The sequence below is a fragment of the Phyllostomus discolor genome, chromosome 9 (genome assembly GCF_004126475.2).
Source record: "Phyllostomus discolor isolate MPI-MPIP mPhyDis1 chromosome 9, mPhyDis1.pri.v3, whole genome shotgun sequence".
NCBI classification, from domain to species: domain Eukaryota; kingdom Metazoa; phylum Chordata; class Mammalia; order Chiroptera; family Phyllostomidae; genus Phyllostomus; species Phyllostomus discolor.
Genome location: NC_040911.2, coordinates 83260190 through 83281351, shown reverse-complemented (window position 1 = coordinate 83281351; position 21162 = coordinate 83260190). Strand labels below are relative to the sequence as shown.

Here is a 21162-nt window from a genome sequence, read left to right as displayed (position 1 = left end):
TCACCTCTTTCTAATGGGGTGGTAAGTGAGGAGGGGCAACTCAGATGCCTAGGAAGCTCAGGCCCAAACCTCGGAGACAACGCCGGGCTGTTGCCCCCCTCACACAGGCCCGCTGGACGGCCCGTTCCCACCTTTGCAAACGGTCTAAGCGCAACGCCAAGAGCTGTCAAGGCCGCCGCAGCCGCCGAAATACTGCATGCAGGGTTGTCATCCCGCAGCAAGCAGTTGACACCTCATCTACTTCCTGCAGGACCTACAAGAACAGTGAGGAGCTTCGGTCTCGTATTGTGTCTGGAATCATCACACCTATCCATGAGCGCTGGAACAAGGCTAGTGCAAGCAGTCCCCACCGAGAGCTTCCCCCGGCCACTCCCGAAGAGGTGGACCCTCTCCGGATTTACCCGCAGCGCCCACAGCACCCACAAACTAGCCGGCAGCCTTCCTGGTGAGTACAGAACCCCGAGTGGGCAGCCCGTGCTTCTGCCAAAGGACTCCAGCCATGTCCATCCTGCTACTTGACCCCCTCACTGCCCCCCATGTGTCTTCAACAGAATCGTTAGTCATAGTGAATGGAGATAGAAAGTGGAGACATCAGTAGACCAGCGAGTTCTTCCGCTGCTGCTAGTCACCCTAACTACCCAGCATCTTAAGGCCACCTGTCCCCTTTCTGGAGTTCACAAGGAGCCTCTGAGTCAGCCCAAGCATCAGGGCCCATGGGGATTGTGTGTGATACTCGCAGGCTGCCCGGGTGATTCACTTAATTATTCTAGAGCTCGGTGTGTGCAGGGCCCTGGACAGGCTTTTTGGGAAAATGCAGAGATGCAGAGGTACTTTTGCAGGCAGTATGTCGTCCCAGTGTCTTGCCTGCTTCATTTTGTTGTAGTCCCCTCACCTCTTTTGACAACTTCACAACTTTCCCAAAACGGTGTTGGGTATGACCAAATCGTGTCCAAGATCTTTGCAGATGAGATTAGTAGCATTTAGGGCTGGAGGTTTCTGCCCCAAGGGAGGAGAGATGGACCAGGCAGACCTTAGTCTCTGTTGAGGCTGAAGCGGCACCTCCTGACTTGGTCCCCACAGTGTGGTGGTGATGCTGGGGCTGCGGGGCTGGGGGCTGCAGGGCTGGGGGCTGCGGGGAGGGCTCCCTTTGGGCCGTAGTGAGCACTCAGTAAGTGTTAACTGCCATTGTTATTTCATTCTGTTTGGTAATTATATGCCTTTGGTTAGCTTTTAAGAGGAAATTGATTTAATTATTACAATAAGTAATAATTGGCAATCTCTTTGGCAGTCTTTAGAAATATGGGTCCTATGACAGAGTAGAGAATAATAAAAAATGGTCAAAAGGCTGGAACCGCTTGTCTGGTCTGACATTCCGATTTTACAGGCAGGACGACCTGCCTTAAGCCACAAGCCCAGTAAAGAGACAGAGCCAAGGCTGGGGTCCAGGGTCCTCACACCCAGCACAGTGCTCGGTCTGTGATGTAACGAGAGTACGGGTGGCAAGATTTAAGTAAACAGCCAAATTGGATGAAATTTTTAGACCTTAGGTAGATAATAATTCTCAGCTCTCTCAGACTCAACTGCCCAGTTCAAAATAAATATCTGTGAAATCTCCTTTGGTCTCTCAAAATGGAATTCACAGATACTCTAACTTGCTGAACAGTAAGTTTCAAGAGGAATTGGTATAAAGTCCTAACTATAATACAAATGAGAAATAAAAAGAGATTAATTAATAATAAGATAATGTGTATCTCATTGTGTAGTTCCTGAGTAAGATTTCAATGGAAACGTAGTCATATATTTGCAGTTGTATGTGGAATTATCTTGAATTTGACGGCAACAAAAGCTGGCCACGTGCAGATGTGTCGTATTAGCAGCTCGAGTATACAACCCATGTTGCTGCTACTAATGCGACTTTTCTGAAATAGTGAACAGCCCTTATGAGAATGGCAACGAACAGAGTGGATGGACAGTGTTTCTTAATTACATCAGCTATATTCCTGGAAATATTTCTATTAGAACCATATAAAAATACTGTGTCCACATATAAAATAGGCGTGGACTTGAGATAATTTATGTAGCTTTATATTTCCATTAACATCTAACAAGACTTCTGGAAGTGGTGTGGGGTGCAGGGCATTCTTTGTTATGTGGAATTCTACTGGGAATTGCAGAGCAGGTAGCGTCTGCCTGTTAATGCCAAGAAGACTCTCCAGAAACTGTGACAAGCAAAAACACCCCCAGAGCTTCCATAGTGGCACCTGGAGGCTGTGCCATCCTAATTTTGGAATCATAGACCTGGAGTCTAGAATTGTGAAGATAAAAACAAAAACAAACACCCTAGCCTTAGAGGAAGTGACAGAATTAGAAAATCACCATGTCGCAAGCTTCTACTGAAGTCATATACCCAGGCCCAAATTGTCAGTGGTTGCTGAACTCTCAGTGAAAAGGTTGATGGGGCACTTTATAACAGGGGGACCAGACTGATAGCACCTGGAACCACGGATCAGTCTTCACACTGAAAGTGGGCCAGCCACACATTAAGTGTGCTCTGCGGGTAAGTTCACGGCTGCCTGGAACTGGAGCGAGCTCCCGGCTTAAAGAAAGTCTGAGGGATGGAGGAACAGGTTACCAGACACATGAGGATGCATGGGCTCCCGCCAAAAACCGGGCACGAAACATTTTTACACACTAAATCGACCTTGTTTTTTCCATCAAATAAATGAATGGCTTGGGGAGAAGAGGGAGAGAGGGGACTGTTAATGACAATCCTGTCATCCAGATACAGTGTTGGGCTCCATCTGGATTTTGACTCATATTGATTCTAACATTCATTTTTGAAACATCTGGAGAAATTTGAACACAGACTAGGTATTAGATAACATTAGGAATTACTGCTAATTTTAAGTGAAGCAGTTAATTTTTGGCTATGTTGGAAAAGAGTCCTTATCTGTTAGAGATATATATTTACATACATATAATGAAATCTTTAAGGGTGAGATGACATGTCTGGGATGTGCTTTAGAATAATTTAACCCAAAAGAATCACACTGGGAAGCAAGTATAGGTGAAATAAGAATGGTAGAATATTGGTAATTATTGAAACAGTTGAAAATGCAAGGGCTTCATAAATTACACTATTTGTACTATTTTGGTCCATTTGAAAATTTCCTTAATACCTATTTTTTAAATTAATACCATCCCAGTCCTTCACAAACTCCTTCAGAAAAGCAGAAGAGGAAGGGCTGCTTCCCAGTTCATTCCGTGAGGCCAGTATGACCGTGACACGAAACCAGAGACAGCACGAGAAAACCATAAACCAGTGTCCCTCATAAATACAGATGCAAAAATCCTCAGCAGAATATTGGGAAACAAATCTAGCAACATATAAAATACACACATCATGACCAAATAAAATTTATTACAGAATTGGGTAGGTTAACATCTAAAAATAAATCCATGTATGCACCACATTAATAGAACAAAGGACAAAAACCACTTCTCTGTCTCAGAGAAAAAACATTTGCAGAATTCAACACCCATTCATGGTAAAAAGCATTTGGCAATAGAAGGAACTTTCTCAACCCAATAAAGCACATCTGCAAAAAGCCCACAGCTAACACCCAAATTAACGGGGAAAGAGGGAGTGCAGTCCCCTAAGATCAGGGACAAGCAAGGGCACCTGCTCTTGCTGCTTTCCTGCAGCGTCATGCTTGCTGTGTAACAGGTACCGGCAGTCACTCAGGAAACAGCAGGGGTCCGGGTTAGAAAATGGGAAGTAAACTATGTCTGTTTGCCAGTCACACGGGATCTTGTACAGAGAATATCCTAAGGACATTTTTAAAAAGTAACTTTTTAAAACTAACATACAAACTGAGCAGCAGGACAGAATACAGACCAATAAACAAAAATCACTTGTGTTTCTGTGCATCAGCAGTGAAATTAAAAATGATCACATTAGCAGTAAAACCCAAAAGAATAAAATATTTAAAAACAAATTTAACAAAAGAGGTACAGGGTTTTGTACTGAGAACCACAGAAGATTATTGAAAGAAATTACAGAAGATCTAGATAATGGAAAGGCGTGCTGCGTGCGTGGACCGTGGGTGAGAGACGCAGATGGTCAGCACCCCCTGATTGATCTGTGTATTCAGTGTAATGCCAGTCAGAATCCTTGAGTTTTTTGGTTGGTTGGTGGGGTTTTGATTTGTTTTAAAGATTGGCAAGCTGATCCTAAAATTCATATGGAAATGCAAGGGAACCAGAGTAGCTAAAACAATTTTGAAACAAAAAAACTGGAGGACTCACACCTCTCAGTTTCAAAGCTTACTACAAAGCTACAGTGATGAAGACAGTGTGGGACTGGCATTAGGATAGACATATAAAGCAAGGGAATAGACTTGAGAGTCCAGAAATAACCCAGACATTGATGGGAAACTATTTGAAAATGAAAAGTATTTAAAAATTCAGATGCTGAGTTGCTGCTTAGGTTCTTAAGCCTGTGGTATTTCCTGAGCTCACTGTGCATGGGACACCGGATCTACCCCTGGGTGCTTCAGCAGTGCCTGGGCTGCTGCTCTCATTTCATCTCGTGGGGGATGAGCAGCAAGCAGGGCGCTCACAGCACACAGGAACAGGAGCCTGAACCACACTCGGTGTTCGGTGTTCGGGGAAGGCGTCCCAGGAAGGAACTGGCCTCTAGACAGGAGGTGTTGGCCAGGCAAAGAGAGGGGTAGAAAGGGTGCTCCAACCCTAAGACCTGTTCTCGGCAGCGCCCTGGGAGGACAGCTTGGCGGTTAGAGCCTGCTGCAGGTGGAGTCAGGTGGGGCGGTGAGTGGGTTGCAAAGCCCAGGGCAGGCTTCCCCAGCAGGGAAGGGGCAGGACACAATACTGCCCATCAGAGTGGAGAATTACCAAGTGAGCAGTGTGGGCCTCAGCTTAGGAAACTTTACTAAGTGAAGTCTCTAGGTCTTTGGGCGAAGAAAGGCTTTAGGGGAAATGTGGGCCATGTTCTAGGCCCGAAAGATGGTAGCGAGGCTGGGAACGGTGTCCGTCAGTCATCATCCTGCTGCAGGCACAGCCAGCTCTGTGCCCTTCTGCCCTTTGTGTTCGTTTCATTAGCTGACCCCTGGCCCGCTGGCCCTGTGGCTCACCCTGTCCATGACAGCACCACCACTTGGTTATTTTTGTCCAATCCCACAATTACTGGCTTTTTTCAAGTGCGTACTTCCTTTGTTCCACTTTTCCACTCTGTGTGTCTCCGTCACCTGGACCTATACCTTGCACATTTTGATGAGTCGCCTATTTCACAAATGTCTTCCTGTGGGTTAGGGATCCCTAGTGCTGGATCTCTACTCTCCAGGCGCACGCTCTCCCTCTGGCTTGGGAGACAGCCGAGTAAATTAAAGGGATAGCTGCCGGTAGCAGAGGTTAGCACAGAGACCCTTCCTTCCTGGGTCCCGGGGAAAGGCTTCTTGGAGGAGGTGCTGCCTGAGCTGGGTCTTCATGGGGAAGAGAAGTGTTTCAAGCTTCTTTCGTTTTTTTCCTTCTAATGTGTCTGAGTTATTTCATAACATTTCTTTCAGGGGGTAGGTTTTCCAGGCTGAGGGACAGTCCCTGAAGTTTGGCTGTAGAAAAAGAATTCGTGCCCTGGCTGGCATAGCTCAGTGGATTGAGCACGGGCTGCGAACCAAAGCATTGCAGGTTCGATTCCCAGTCAGGGCACATGCCTAGGTTGCAGGCCATGGCCCCCAGCAACCGCACATTGATGTTTCTGTCTCTCTCTTTCTCCCTCCCTTCCGTCTCTAAGAATAAATAAATAAAAATCCTTAAAAAAGAAAAAGAATTCGTGTTGGAGCCCTAGGATGTAATGGCTGTGGAGGATAGGGCTGGATTTTGAAAGACGCCTGATGCGAACTCAAGTCTTCCCGTGGGCTGCTGGACATCACCCGAGGGTGCTGATGATGGCGGGGGTGCCTTGGGCTGCAGAGCCTGGCGGATTGGAGCAGGAAGGCAGGGAAGGCAGGGGCCACGCCTCATCACTCCTGCATGCCCCTCTTAGCAGGTGGGACTTGTCCCCCTTCTTTCTGCCACCCACCCAACCCCCATGTCAAGGGGGCAGTGTTAGATGGCAGTTAGTAACACAGGCTTTGGAGGCAGATCGACTGGGTTCAAGCCCTGACCTTGTAGCTTTACCCATCAGCACATTCGGCCTCTTGGAGCCTTGGGTTTTTCATCTGCACTTTGGGATCGCTAGGATTGAGTTTGATGGTGGATGTCACATGTGGAGCTCATTGCTCAGGATATAGTGAACTTTCAGTGAATACTCAGTGGGCCCTGTTCCGGCAGCAGCAGAGATGAGAACAAGACTGAAGGCGTAATGAGTAGAGGGTCTCCCCAGAGACAGCCTGGTTTCTGTTTTTATATCCATGGTGCCCTCCCCCCAGCAAAGGATTCGATGCAGTGGAGCCACCGCAGCGTGAGAGTATTGACCCAGAGGGTGTGGTGGGCGACTGCGTTCCCACCCAGTCCCTTCAGGGACACAGCTTTCCTTTATCAGGGAAAGGAGTAACTGCATTTCCTGGCTCTCCTGTGTTGACCGCCCAACCAAGTGCTCTCATTTACGCTATTCTTCTCCCGGACAGCCCTACATGAAGGTCGGTGGCAACCCACTTAGCGAGGGGAGGAGACGGTGGATAGGGAGGTAGCATAGCTTCCCAGAATTATCTAAGTGGGAGAGTGAAGACAGGTTTGCCCTGAGTAGGTCTGACTCAGAGGCTCATGCGTTCCCCACCACACGCTTCAGTTTTAGCTCCTGTAGTCAATTTGTGTACAGGTTCAGTGTGGTGAGCATATACCAATTGTGGAGGAAAATCTGGCTTCTTCCTCCCCCTCCCCCATTAGGTTTTCTCGAGCAAGCCCCCCTCCCAGGACTAGGATACTGAACTGGATGGGATGGTTGGAAGAGGAGGCCGGATGCTTAGGAGGCTTTTGTCAGCCGCTAGAGTGTTGACAGCCTGTCAGGTCTCCCCTCTGTGGCCCCTTCTCCCTCCGTCCCTCTCTTTGCCAGCCCCCCTTCTCTGAAGCACAGATGCCTGTAATGACATTGATTCCTTTATTATAGCCCCTCACCACCACCACCACCACTGTGTTGCTGGGCAACCAGGCACTCACACTTTTACCTTTTTGTTTTTCCCTCAAACGCCTGATTTGGGGGTGGGGCTATAAGGGCGAGAGAAGAGAAAGAGCAACACAGCCGCAGGCCCATCTGGTACTGCAGGGTGTTAATTACCCTGCCCCTGAACAGCTTGGCACGTGCTCTGCCCCTTCCCACAGGACAGGGTTCTGTGTCCCACCCCACACCTTCCACGCCCTCATCTTGCCTGTCCCACACGGGAAACCTCCAAGTGCAAACCAGGGTTGGGATGTCTGCCCTAGTGCATAAAGAGGATTGCTTCTCCAAGTGTGTGAGGTGCATCTGAGCTTGTCAAGAGGTGCTGGGTCTGCTGGTTTGATGCTGGCATAGATGGAGGGGACATCCCATTGTGATGGAGAACTGAGAGGGGGAGGTAGGCGCATCCTAGTCCCTGGCGCTCTAGGGAAGAATTCCCCACACAGCCTGTCTGTGAGGGAAGTTGTTTGTTTGTTCATTTTTTAGTATAAGCCTCGCTTTTTTTTGTTATTACAGTTCTAACCCATTTCTCTTTGCTCCATCTGTCTTCAGTCAGGAGACTCTGCCCCAAATCCTGTTCTCCATTTTGAAAAAACAATTTTTCCTATGCTTAACCAGCTTTGCTAAAAATAAATCCTTAGATATAAAGCTCTTATGTCATTCAAAATTCATTTTTAATCCAAGTCTGCATCTTATATGTTTTTGAATGTTCCCAATATTATGTATTATACACTTTGTTTTTAAAATTTCATAATTCATTGATTAAAGTACTAAATATGTGTTTTTTAGTATCTGATATTTTATTATACAGTGGGATAATTTCAAGCCTGTTCATTTTAAATTGCATACTATGAACAATCTGTGTGTGTGTGTGTGTGTATCCACATATGTATACACATATACATACTTATATACCCCTGTATATGTATATACACACACACCATATATATATACACACACACACACACACACTTCTTTGAGTTGTATTTTTTCCTATGCTGGCAGATCTCAAACTTTTTGGTCTTAGGAATCCTCTTGCACTCTCAAAAATTATTGAGGACCCCAAGGAGCTCTTGTTTGAGTTGTATCTGTCAGTGTTTACCATATTAGAAATTAGAGCCAAAATTTTTTAAATACACATTTATTCATTAACTTAAAAATAATAATAAATCTATTATGTGTTGACATAAATAAGAAATTTTATGAAAATAACTATATTTTAAAAACAAAAAAATAGAAGAGTAACATTGTTTTACATTATTGCAAATTGCCTTAATATTAGGCATAGAAAACAACTAGATTCTCATTTCTGCTTCCTCATTTAGTCTTAAGTGATAATGTTATTTTTGTTAAAGCTTTCACTTACGTAGGTTGTTGGAAAAGGGAGGAATAGTTTAATAACTTTTCCAAATAATTGTGGATATTCTTTGCATCACTCCAAAACTTGACGTGTGATAGTTTCTTCAAAGATTAGATGTGATGTGGAGTCTGAATCCCTATCTTTATACGTTGTTATGTTAAGGTCGTGTATCGGTTGCTTGGAAAATACTGGTTCACTAAGATGTGCAGATCTGTTAAACATCAATGCATTTTATTACACAATATCAAAAAATCACATTCATTAATGTTACTGATCCTCATCAGCATCACTGTTGGGAAGCCATCAAGCTAGTTTGTTTGTTTGTTCGTTGCTAATTTTCACTTGAAAGCTTGAGTTTTATAATTGGTAACATATACTGTCAGCTGCTTCTCCCGAACTAACAATTTCACATACTTGGAGGGCTGCTGCGAATGTGCAAGAAGAACACTCATAAAGAGCTAGGCGTGTTTTGGTCTGAAAGGTGAGGGAGACATGTATTTGCTCACGTAGGCAGAGCATCTTTGGGAAGACATACAAGACACTGAAGACCTGGTGGGCTGGTGGCGGAAGGGTGGGAAGGAGATTTTTAACTTAGGAGTCCACAGTCTTCTAACTATATGAAATCAAAAGAGATCTGAAAAGCAAGGGGTTTCTTTTTTTCCCCAGAAAGATAAGGTTGGCCCCACACCTTGTTTGGTATCAAAACCTGACCTGAAGTGGCTTGAAGCTCCTTCTGTTTTCATTTGTCCCACTTGTGACTACTCACTCATTTTGCAGAAATATTAGGGTATTGGGCATAGCACACTACACGGGAGTGTCACACAACATATATTAGAGGCATTCATCTGACCTTTCTGAACTATGAGGAATTCTGAATTCCAAAACACAGCTGGCCTAAGATTATGGATCTGTGTATCCTGTTTTACTCTTAAATTTTGAAACTGGTGAATGTATTACCTATTCAGAAAATTAAATTTAAAAATTTAATCTATTAAAAAGTTAAATTTAGCACAGTGCCTGGCACAACGCAAGCTCACGGTAAGTAGCGGTGGCTTCTGTTGGCCTGTTCCTCCAGGCCTTTCTGAACTGTCAGCAGATCTGGTCACAGCCAGCACTGCCTTTCACCATGACAGCAGCCCCTGCGAGTGTTACCACTTCGATTTACATCTGCGAAGACTGAGACGCAGAGGTTTTGTGGCGGACCCCTGCCAACCAGCCAGACAGTTCCCCTCCCAGGGTCTAGAGCCCCCCTCTCAACCCCGGTCCTGAGGCCTTTCCAGTTCACAGGGCACCTCAGCCATCAGAGTGGCGTCACCTGGAGTTGTATGTCTAAGAGAGGAGTGTGGTTTTCATCAGGGTGGGGGGCAGCGTATAAGAAGGAAGCTGTGTGGTCAGGTGCACTTCACATCCCCTAGAGGGGCCCCTTTTGGAACTGGGACATGCTGTCCAGTGGGCCAGCCAAGAGGTCGTGCCTATGGATTAATGTACAACAAACATTCCATCCTCCAGCCGGTTACCAGATGAAGTAGCAGGAGCTCAGTTTTAGAAGGTGCAAAAATTGCCTTCTTTTTTTAAACCCTAGTCTCAGTCAGCACATCCAGGACAGACTATTTTAAAACGGGGTCTGTGTATGTGCACAGTGAACTCACTGAAGTGTGCACGCGTTACAGGGAAGATGTGTTGAGTGTGAGCTGAAGGATCTGCTGCAGTAGTTTCAAGTGTTGGGTGTGGCCTCGCAGCCGCCTTTCTGGCCCGAGTTGTTCTCCATATCTTCTCCTTCACACGCAGTGGCCCGGGGGAGAAGAACAGGGATGGCTGCCTGTTTCAGCGGCTGTCGAGGCTCTGCTCTCCTGGGCGTTTTCATAGTCGCTCTGTGTGCTGCTCTGATGGCGGTAGTTGGCGGGGTAAAATGCTTGCTGCCCTTTGCACCTCCCGGTCGGTCCACCGAGGCAGGATGTTAGGAGGCCACTGGAAACTGGGGCTGCCCGCCCCATGACCCATGCCTTGGGAATAATAGTCTTCCCTTGGAAACCTCGCCCGCCTAAATCACAATGATCTTGTCCAGCTCATTCGGTAGAGCTGACTGGAGAAGCACCTGCTTTTGGATTTTTTTCCCCAATTCTTTAATTAATGGCTTCTTACATGTAAGCCTAGATTAGGGGCTGTTCACAGGGCTCTCCTGAGGTCTGGCAAGAGCCTGCCGCACCCCAGAACTGGCAGGCTTGGGTTGCTCACGGGGGCTCCACGCAGATTCCAGAGACCACTTTTTCAAATCCTAAACCTTTTTTATTTTGTGATATCCAGATGCCTTATGCGGGGGGGAAAGACAGGAAATAGGAGAAACTCCCCACTATTTATATTTTCACTATGCTTCTTTCTAGTGTTATTTATCCACACACACCCACACTTTCACAGTTGATTTCCTAGGCTATTGATAATCCCCTTCCCCCCCACAGTTAACACTGAGCATAAGTGTTTCCCACACTTTTTAAAACATTCCAAGAACACTGTTTCCTTGGTTGCATTGAGGGATGTGCCATAATGTACCTAACTGGTCCCTGTTTAAGCCGGCCCAGTGCCCTTGATTCGTGGTAATATTTTAATTTGAATAATGTGTTCTTTCTTTAAGATTGATACCTAGACATAAAACTGTTGGATCAAAGAATATGAAGGATGCATAAGGCTTTTGAAAGGTAGATCTATTTTGTGGGCGTGTATTACATAACATAGACTCCCCGTTCCTGCACCTTGCTCACACACCGTCAGTGGGGGCGGTGGGAGGTCGCCGTGGTCTCGGCCCTCCGCTGGGTTGCAGCGTGTATGCAGAGACGCACTACTGGCGGTGTGAAAATTTCACGCAGGGACCATAATGGAAAAAAGGGCGAGAAGCACTGTGCTAGCTGCATGAGAGCACCTCTCTCACTCTAGCCTTGGAAGCTTTTAAATCTGAGTTTTAGTTTTGGCTTTAGAATAATTTTCTGATCTAAACGAACTTGGTTCATTATCCAAGGTCTAGGAGTTTGGGAAAGAAAACTCCTAGAGTTTATTCATATTTCATGTGAATAAAATGAAAGTTACTGGGAGGTTAGCACTGTTAGTATTCTTTCTTTCTGTAGACTCGGGCTCCTCTGCGGTTTGTAGCTGTGTGTTCAGCCATCGTTGGTCTGTGGCAAGGACCACTTTACAGTACACCTTGTGTCATGGTCTCGTGCAGGAGCTCGCCCTGTCCCCAAGCCTGGGAGTGCTTTTGTGACCCCTCTGGCATCAGGTCAGGCCCCTGAGGGCCCAGGCGCCCGGCTGCTATGGGACTTACGGTAATTGTCCCTTGTTTGTTTCAGGCGTGATCCCCTGGGCCCGTTTGCTGTCGGGGGAGAGGACCTAGACCCCTTCGGGTGAGTACTGCTGGGGAGGTGGCAGCAACTTGCTCTCCTGGCTTTGCAGCCCCAGCTCATCTTCTAATTTTAGAGCTTTTCTTCTTCCTCTGGGGTGAAGGAGGCAGGTCGTTGCTGAGCAGCTCAGGAATCATTCCACTTGCTCTGCTCCGCCAGGCCTGGAGCAGTGCAGGTGAGCTGCGAGCGTGGGGAAGGGGCTGAGCCAGCCCAGCAGCAGCTCCTCTGTTGGTCCGTTCCCTCGTGCCCTGTGGAGGGCAGCGACCCTAGGGCAGCAGGATGCCGTGTGGCTTTATCACGTAGGTGTGGACTGAAGAGCACTGGTGGGCTACAGACCTTCAGGCAGCTCAGGACTATTCAGAAGTCACCTCGCTTGATGGGGGGCAGTCTCGAATCCCCATCAAGTTCTGGTTGGGCCATAAAGTCATTGCAGCCTCAGCTATGCACTGTCTTCTCTAAATGATTCAGACTAGATCTTAACCTCTGCTGCAGAGGGACCTGACTTGAGCACCTGGTTTTTAGGTTGTAAAGTCACATAAGTATGCAGTTAAACTTGAATAGTGACCCCAAAGTTTAGTGGAACAGCCGCTCACGTGTCCTAGTTTGAGCACATGAGGTCAGGTCCATGGAAGTCTGTGAGAGCCAGATGCCATCAGGAGCCAGATGGGAGACCCGCAGGTAGTCCACAGATTGCCCTGAGGTTTTTTAAGGAGACAGCAAAGAAGCCAGCAGCAGGAATTTTCTCAATGCTCTTACTAGGCCTTAGACCTCAAGTAGTGCCTTGCAGAGCCTTGTGGTGGTTCTGCATTGACCTTGGCAAGTTCTGGCGATTGTTCTTGATCAAATTGTCCTTCGGTGTAGGACATTCCTTCTTACTGTAGGAATTTTGTAGGCTCACAGAGCCTGGGAAAGCCAAAAGTCCCGACTGTGCTTGCCAGGGAGGTGTGCTCTTTGCGTTCTGGCCCACTTCCTGCCGCTGCTCAGGGGGTCGTCCCTGTGTGTCTGCTTGAACCCCCCCAGAAGGAACACCCCAGGCATTCTTAGTCTGTCCCCACGTCCTTTGCCTCTTCTCCCAACAGTTCCCTGCCACCCCTGCAGACCTGTTTTTTCCTTCTCGCCCCAGGTATCGGAGAGGGGGTATGATTGTGGATCCCCTGAGATCTGGCTTTCCAAGAGTACCTATTGACCCATCCTCAGGCCTCCCAAACCGGCTTCCTCCAGGCGCTGTGCCCCCAGGAGCGCGCTTTGACCCTTTTGGACCCATTGGGACCAGCCCGCCCGGGTAGGTATTCCCTCAGGTATGCTGAGCAGTAGGACCTGATGACAGGCCAGCTCGGTGCTGCAGGAGCGAAGGCATGTGACACCAGGTGCAGAGCTGCCAGTAGCTCCAGCCCCACTGCCAAAAGTGGAGCCTCCTCCAGGCCCTGCCTGAGGCCCCCCTGGAGCTTCCAGGAGCTCCCCTGCTCTGCAGAGCCTTCCTTCCCCCATTTCTCCTCAGGGAGGACCCAGAGGAGGAGGAGCTCCTCACTTCCTGAAAGTTTAGCGTGTGTCAGGAACTCACTGGATGCTTACGTCAACAATTACTGTCCACCTTTTGTAGATACAGAAATCAAGTTCCTGAAAGGCGAAGAAACTTACCCAAGGTAGAAAAATCAGGACTCAGTCTAGAGCTGTGTCTGGCTCTAGAGCTCACGCTCCTAAACTCCACGAACCACCACGCTGTTCTGGAGGGCAGGCTCCCTCAGCTCAGGGTCCTATCTGCCTGTGTGCCCCTGGCCCTCCGTCACTCCAACTCACCAGCCCCTCTTTCCGTTCCAGACCCAACCCAGACCACCTCCCCCCGCCGGGCTTCGATGACATGTACCTGTGAAGGCCTCAAGAATGTAACATCCCAGCCTTCCCTCCGCTCTCCTGGAGCTGCCATCTCTGGCCCCATCAGCAGCCGTGTTCTTGCGGGCTGGGGGCACGGGATTCTGCCCATGTGGTTGCAGGCTGGCTGGGATCGCCTCACTCCCCCGTCAGAGCCAGGGCACCTGTTGCAGCTTTCCACCCGGCTGCACATAGGTCCCAAAGAGAAATCGGTGTCTGTCTCCCACCACAAGCTCCTCCCTGCTTTCCCAGGGAGACTCCGGCAACATATATCCTTGACCTGATGCTGATGCAGCGCTATAAGAACAGAACGCATTTTGGATGTTATTATTAAGAGCCAAATGTCAATACAGAAGTCCTGTTGCCGTCTCTCACTTTTTTTTTTTACTGCACAGATGCTTTCAGTTGTGAGAGTTTGGGGTTTGACTCCTTGTGGGCCTCTATGACTCTCTTCCTACCCATGGTCCATCCTTACTTCTCAGCTGCCTTCCCTTCCTAAATTGCTGTTTGCTCCTGACTGGACTAAGATGGGTCCCAGTGTGGCTGCGTGGATGAAAATGAGTGACTGGAAACCCCACAGGCCGCAAGGACAGCTTTCACACAGGCAGGCACATTGCAGAAAGACCGCATCCTTCTGTGAAGGGCAGAATCCTCCAGTTCTGTCTGTCTGGCCCAGTCCCCTGAGTCCGGCTGTGCTGGGGCGATGGCAGCCTATAAACAGGAATAAACAGGACACACCTGGGGGCCGGTCTCATTTTTTCCTGTAACTTACTAAGGGACCCTAAGTCCTTTACCCTCCCATGGCCTTCGTGCCCCACCTGTGAAATCTGAGGTGCCCTTCCTACTCTAAAGCAATCTGATATCTGCCTCTGAGTATGGTGAGCCCTGGGAACTGGGGCAAAAGGAAAAGGAAGAAAGTTCAAGGCTTTGTGTGGTACTCACCTACAGAGGCTGTACTTCTGCCTCTCATCCCTGGTGGGGCCCAGAAGCCCAGGACCATGGGCTGTATCAGAGAAGATGGTCTTAAATTTCGGGAGGAGCAGGAGGCCAGCCTCGAAGCCAGTGGCTGGGGTGGATGGAAGAACTAGTCAAGCACGAAACAACCCAGGAAGGCATTTGACCCCCAGGGAGCCCCGCCTCGGAAGCCTGTGCCCTCTGTCCTGGACTGCCTGACCTTTGGTGTTCTCCGGATCCTTTTCAGCCCGAGGCCTGACAGACGCGGTCAGTGATGAACCTTGTGCTGGAGTGGAAAGAGCACCATAGAGCATCAGGCTCAGAGGCAAGAGATCAAAGCACTGGTCCCTTTGGCTGCACAACTAGCATTTCAACCACGTTTGGGTCCTTTCACTTCTCAGCTCCTTGGGGTTCCTTTGCCCAAATTAGGACATACCATTTGTTCGTGGATAGGGAGCTACCAGATCCTTCCTGAGGTATCTGCTAATGCGCTGTATCCTGTCTGCCTTGCCTGAGAGTGGGTTAGGGGTAAAATAAACTGGCGCATAGGCCCAGGGTGAGCCTGAGCCGGAGGCCGGGCCTGGGTGGGGAGGCCAGCCTGAGTGGGCTCGCTGGGCATTTCTGGCAGACCCCATCTCGAGCTCTGATCTAGCCAAAGGCCACTTTGAGCCTTCTAGAACATGTCTGCTCTGGAGAAAGACCCAGAGGTCGGGCAGAGTTATGAGTGCACGCATCAGTCATAGTTTTCTTCCTCAAGGCCAGCAGCAAATGGGCGGGATGTTTTTGTTTTAAAATCGGATCATATCTGCTACCGAAAAGACTTGGGGCAGTTTGCTCACAAAAGCACCCTTTACTGTAAAAGGAAGCATTTAGGGGAACATCAGACAGAGACCATCAGACAAGCAGGGAAAGGGTAGATGATTTTTAGGACCCTTATTCAAAGAAGAGCTTGAAACAATCAATTTGCCACTTAGATTTTCTAGTGGCAAAGGTCAGAAGGCTAGTCCTATTCATGATTCTGTTTTCTGAAAACGTTAGTGATTCATCTGCAGAATCAGCCATTTTGTGTGGGGGGTCTCCTTGCATCAAGGACACTGAGGGACACAGGTGATGTCTTAGCTGCTACCTGGGGCTCCTGGGAACTTCCAAGTCCAGCTGTCTGTGCTTGTATCGGGCCGTGTCCCTCCCTTAAGCCACAGGTAGTCACTGGGCAGCAAATGGGAATGGTTCGGGTGTGTGCACTTTGGAGCCCGAAAGGTTGGAGCCTTAATAAATATCAGCACTTAATAACCTCGTCCTCTTTTTTAAATAACTTTATTGAGATATAATTCATATACCCATAAAGCTCACCATTTTTAAAAGTGTGCAATTAAGTGGTTTTTAGTATATACACTGTGTTGTGCATCCGTCACTCTAATTTCTTGAACACATTCACCGCCCCAAAATGGAGCCCCGTGTCCACTAACAGGCGCCCCCCACGCCCCTCTTCCCCGCCCCGGGCAACCTCTAGTCTGTTTTCTGTCTCTGAAGATTGGCCTGTTCTGGGCAGTTCTTGTAAGTGGAATCACATAATATGTGGCCTTTTGCGTCTGGCTTATTTCACTTAATGTTTTTAAGGTTCATCCATGTTGTATGTATCAGTACATCATTCCTTCTTTCTGGCCAAATAATATTCCGCTGTGTGGATATACCACATTTTCTTTATCCATTTATCAATTGAGGAACAGCTGGATTGTTTTCACTTTTTAGCTCCTGTGAGTACTGTTGCTATGAACATTTGTGTACAAATTTTTGTGTGGACATGTGTTTTTAATTCTTTTGGGTATATACCTAGGAATGGAATTGCTGGATCATACGGTAACTAACTTGATATCTAACTTTCTGAGGAACTGCCAGACCATTTTTTAAAGTAGCTGTGCCATTTTACAGTCCCAGCAGCAGGGTATGAGGGTTCCAGTTTCTCCACATCTCTGCCAATACTCGTTAGTCTTCTTGCGTATTGCCCCCTAGTTGGTGTGAAGTGGTATCTCATTGTGGTTTTGCCCTCTGTTGTTTTTTTTTTTTTAAGAACTCTGACCTAGGCCAAACAAGGCAGAGACCAGGGCCAGTCACCCCTGGGAGCAGACCATGGCTTTGGGAGTTACCATTTGGGATGCCCGTGGCTGGTGCACCACACAGGAGTTGGTTTGAACTTTTGGGGAAGGTTCTGGGCTGGATGTGATATCAGACAGCTCCTGTCTGCATGGAAGTAAATGTGACCTTTCCAGGGCTAGTGACGTTTATGGCATCACTTTCACTTGGTTTGAACTTTCTTTCTTTATCCAGTGGCTTACGAGTAAAGGTCTGGTTCCAAACTCTGCCTTTTGGTTAAGTGCCACAGACCACGCACATTGCCATCTCTGGCAGCCCTGCATCCCCACCTTCTCTTCCTTGCCTCCCTCCCTGTTTTTGAGCTGGCTGTGTCTCTCCTGACTTTTATCTACTCAGTCATGAGCTTCTCTGTCAGCCTCCATTATGAAGTCCTGAGTTTCTTGAGACCCCAACTCCAGGAATGCATCATGCTCAGAAGGGAGACTGTGTATTCTGGGCTGATGCTTGGTGCCTGTGGATACATAGTTAGAAAACGGGTAGCAAGCGCCACACAGCCTCACTCTTTGGAACTCAGCTGCCCTGATGGCCTCGCTTTCTACTGTCATGATGACTTTCTACTACTGACCTGTGTCTCTCTTCACAGAAGGAAAATTGAAGTCTGTGGGACCGTTAATATCTTCTGTCACCTTATAATCTTATCTAATTTGGTGTAGTTCCAATAAGAGGTCCTACCACCAAAGAGAGAAAAGATCCCCCACATGCATATCCTCAGCTTTGCCATAAAATGCACATGCTTGTGGGCCATGGCCGACTTTTTGCACCATAGGAGAGATTCGAAGGCAGGCAGCCAAGTGCCCAGCCCTCGTGTGTTCTTGAAACACCACAAGGCACACCTCAGTGACTCCAGCTGTGCTTGTCCCTGAATCTGACTTGGAGGGTGGGTCAAAAGGCAGGAGTGGCAGGCAGTGAGGATGGTGGGCAGTGATGGATGACAAGACCCAGGTGACAGGACAGACCCTAGAATGAACACAGCAACAACGATAATGAGGTTTGAATATCCCACTAGTGGTAGGGCTGGGTAGGAGGTACCAAGCGGAAGGCACAGCCTCTGCTGAGGCTAACGACGCAGTCTAATAAAGGAGGTTGGGTGACCACATGAAAGGCCATGTGCCATATGAGCCTTGGAAAGTAAAAGGTAAGTGTTATGAGACAGCGGGATGGGGGTTCAGAAGGAAGAGAGAGAAGGGGAGGGCCCTACTGAAGTGTCAGTCCTGGGGTTCGGCTACAGTAAGGGGAAATGGCTTTAGATTTTTAAAGAAAAAGTTTTGGGTATAAAGATCAGCAAGATTACATCATCACTGTCTGGATCTATGGATCAGGAAACTCAAGAGCCACACAGCAGTTGCTCAGACCTGCAACAGAAAGCGAACGCCCTCTATACTGCCACTTTGATCTCCACTCAGGTCAAGTTCAGGGCTCAGTCCTGACCAGTGTGGCTCTGTTGGGCATCATCTCACAAAGCAAAGGGTTGTCAGTTCAGTTCCCAGTCAGGACACATGCCGGGTTGCAGGTTCTGTCCCTGGTTGGGGCATGTGCGGGAGGCCGCCTACCAATGTTTCTTTTCCCTCCCTTCCCCTCTCTCTAAAAATAAATAAATTTTTTAAAAAAAATCAAGTTTCAGTTGAATGCATCTGATAGAACCTACATCACCTCTAACCATACCTACAAGAGAGCCTGGGAAAATGTCTTTGTTCACTTTTCCCACCTCTGCACTCGGGAAGGCACGTTGAGACAGCGGTCTGGGGAGCTGGCCTCCGTGTCTGCCCGCACCGCAGGCCGTGGGACAGATGAGCACCGTGTTCATGCTTCCCCCGCTCAGCCGAGCCGAACGGTTTCTGGTGGTAGCTGATCAAAGTGCACTGTATGATCTGGGCAAAACCCAGACCAGCATCCAGATCTCAGGGGAGGGCCTTTAAATCCATGTTTTAGGAGTTCCTCAGGTGGTTCATATCATCAGGCAAGTTTGAGAGCTCCTGAGGAGGGGAGGGAAGACTTTCTACATTCTTGCCACTTAAACCATCAGCAACAGCAGGGAACTTGTTAGAAATGTGGGATCTCAAGCCACACCCAAGGCTTATTAAATGAGACTGCATTTTAACAAGCTCCCCAGGTGGCTTGTGTGCATATTAAAGTTTAAGACACTTCAGTGTATGAACTATTGATACATCTTTTTTCTTCACCTGGATGGCAGGTGCAGAGAATTGAGTCGGTCTGACTGATTCGCGGCACACTGTGATGATCAGTGGGTGCAGAAACCCCTGCATTTTAAGTGTTTCTACTTTTATCCCCTGTATCCACTCCATCCCCTGGCCCCTGTGAGTCATCCAAATGTGTTTCATATGTTTTAAAATCTGCATATACCCTTGTGAAGTAGCATACATTATATCTTCATTATATAAATAATAACCATAATAAGATAACTATCCTCGTTTTCTAGACCAGCAGAAGACTTTGGAAAGGTCCGGTAATTTGCTCAAAGCCAAGCGGGGCTCTCAGAATCAGGCAGGCATAGCTGTGACTCCCAGCCCTACCTTTGGTCATGTGGCCTAATCTGCAAAATGGCCATCACCTCTGCCTTCAGGGTTGTTGCTGGGTCTGGCCAAGTAACGTGTCTTACAAACAGATAGTTGGAGCTTAGTGGCTACCAGCTACTATTATTACTGAGGCCACATGGGTAGATAAGCCTGGGGGCTTGTGGGAAAGAGGAAGGGAACTTCAGGCTGCCCTCCACTGATGGAAACAAGCACTTGGTACTCAGTGTGCTAGGCTTTTCCTAGTCTTAGTATCTTAGTCATCCCTGACATAACACTGTTAGCAGCATTGGTTGAGGTGCTGGACTTGGCCCTGGGGGCGGTAGAACTGTGATGGGGACCTGGATCAGCCTGGTTCTAAAGCTAGCACTCTTTTTATGGAGCTGTTCTGCCCTATGCGGGTGAGGATCGTGGATCCCCGGGCAGAACCCATTCCTGAAGCTGGAGAACCAAGTCAGGTCTTGGATGAGACAGGAACATAACCCCGAGATGGTCTAAGACTCCCCGAACTCAGTCCTGTTTGTGAAGTGTGTCTCATGTACCAGAGCACTTCCACATACCCACACCCCGGGCACCCAGCACAGGACCCACCACACAGAGGAAGAAACAAGCCTGCGAAAGCCCCTCTGTGAGGGTGAGCTCCTGAGCAGATTCCCTGGGCTCCAGAAACGGGCCTGGGCTCAGTGCAGGGCTCTGCCACCCGATGTCGCTCACCTCTGTAGTAGGACAGGAGCTACTCTCCCCATTGAACGGATGAAAAAGCAGGCCCAGAGCCAGTTAAGTGACCTTCCCAAGGCTGTGCAGACCATAGAATTTCTAGCTCCAAGGCTCTCCTACTATAAACTGCCTAAAACAGTTTGGTCCCCAATATGAGTCTCCTTCCCTTCCACCTCCTCTCCCCTCAGCTAGTCTGAGCATTAAGAGGAAGGCATCCTCTAGGTTCAGCACCCTGGTCAGCACCCACCTTGCAGTGACCAGAGGCAGCCCTTAGGCCAGGTTAGGTCGGAGTCTATTGCTTCCTAATACAGGATATCCCACTCCTGGGAAGGGGACCTGGCCCTCGGTGTTCTCCCCACTCCTTCAGGCTAGAACCACAGGAGCACAGTTTCATCCTGTGGACTTCTTGGTTCCTAGGACATAAGTGAGAAGCCTGTGAAGAAGACAGGGATGTGCAGGGGCCCTGAGCCTGGGGACCTTGGGCAAGCCCTGCCCCCCCCCCCTTCGGCTTTCCCCACCCATAAAATGGGGCTAGAGATGGGCCCAACTCACCAATGTCCTGCCCGCCTGTGAGATTCCATGGCTCTAAGGGGGCCATGGACCAGACCAAGTTCAGGGCTCCCCACCTGCCCTCCTCCTCTCCCCCACAGAGCTTTCCAACTCATATTTAAACCATGGGCAGCCCACAGCCCAGATCTGTCCATGAGCGTGCTCTGGCTGGCCCGCATGTTGTTAAATTTGGTGAGATGCACGATGGCGTATTGTTGAGTTTGAGTCCTGACTCCTCTGTTTACCAGCTCTCACCTGTGACCTTGGACAAGTCACTTAACCTGCCTGTTCCTCAGCTTCCCCATCTGTGAACTGGAAGTGGTGATAGCGTCTACTCCACAAGGTCACTCTGAAGTTTAAATAGCCTGGTGGACATAAACACTTAAAAGAGTTTCGCCTGGCTCAGAGAGGACACGGCTTCATTTAAAAACATTGATGACCTAATGTGTGACGCATGCCTGGTTCTTTGGA

The 21162-nt window shown here is 48.4% G+C and overlaps 1 protein-coding gene across 2 annotated transcripts in view; it reads left to right on the top strand.

The window, feature by feature from the left end:
* The window catches only part of PSMF1 (proteasome inhibitor subunit 1), a 33706-nt gene extending 17673 nt beyond the window's left edge, over window positions 1-16033 (top strand). Inside the window, exons 4-7 of one of the 2 annotated variants that reach the window (XM_028524734.2) lie at window positions 251-445; window positions 11870-11923; window positions 13044-13202; window positions 14991-16033. In XM_028524734.2, the coding sequence (XP_028380535.2) occupies window positions 251-445; window positions 11870-11923; window positions 13044-13202; window positions 14991-15018 (436 nt within the window). In that variant the 3' untranslated portion in view covers window positions 15019-16033. Of the gene's footprint in view, window positions 1-250; window positions 446-11869; window positions 11924-13043; window positions 13203-13738 lie in introns of both variants that reach the window. The other variant, XM_028524736.2, reaches the window with a different exon arrangement.
* The last annotated feature ends 5129 nt before the right edge of the window (window positions 16034-21162 follow it).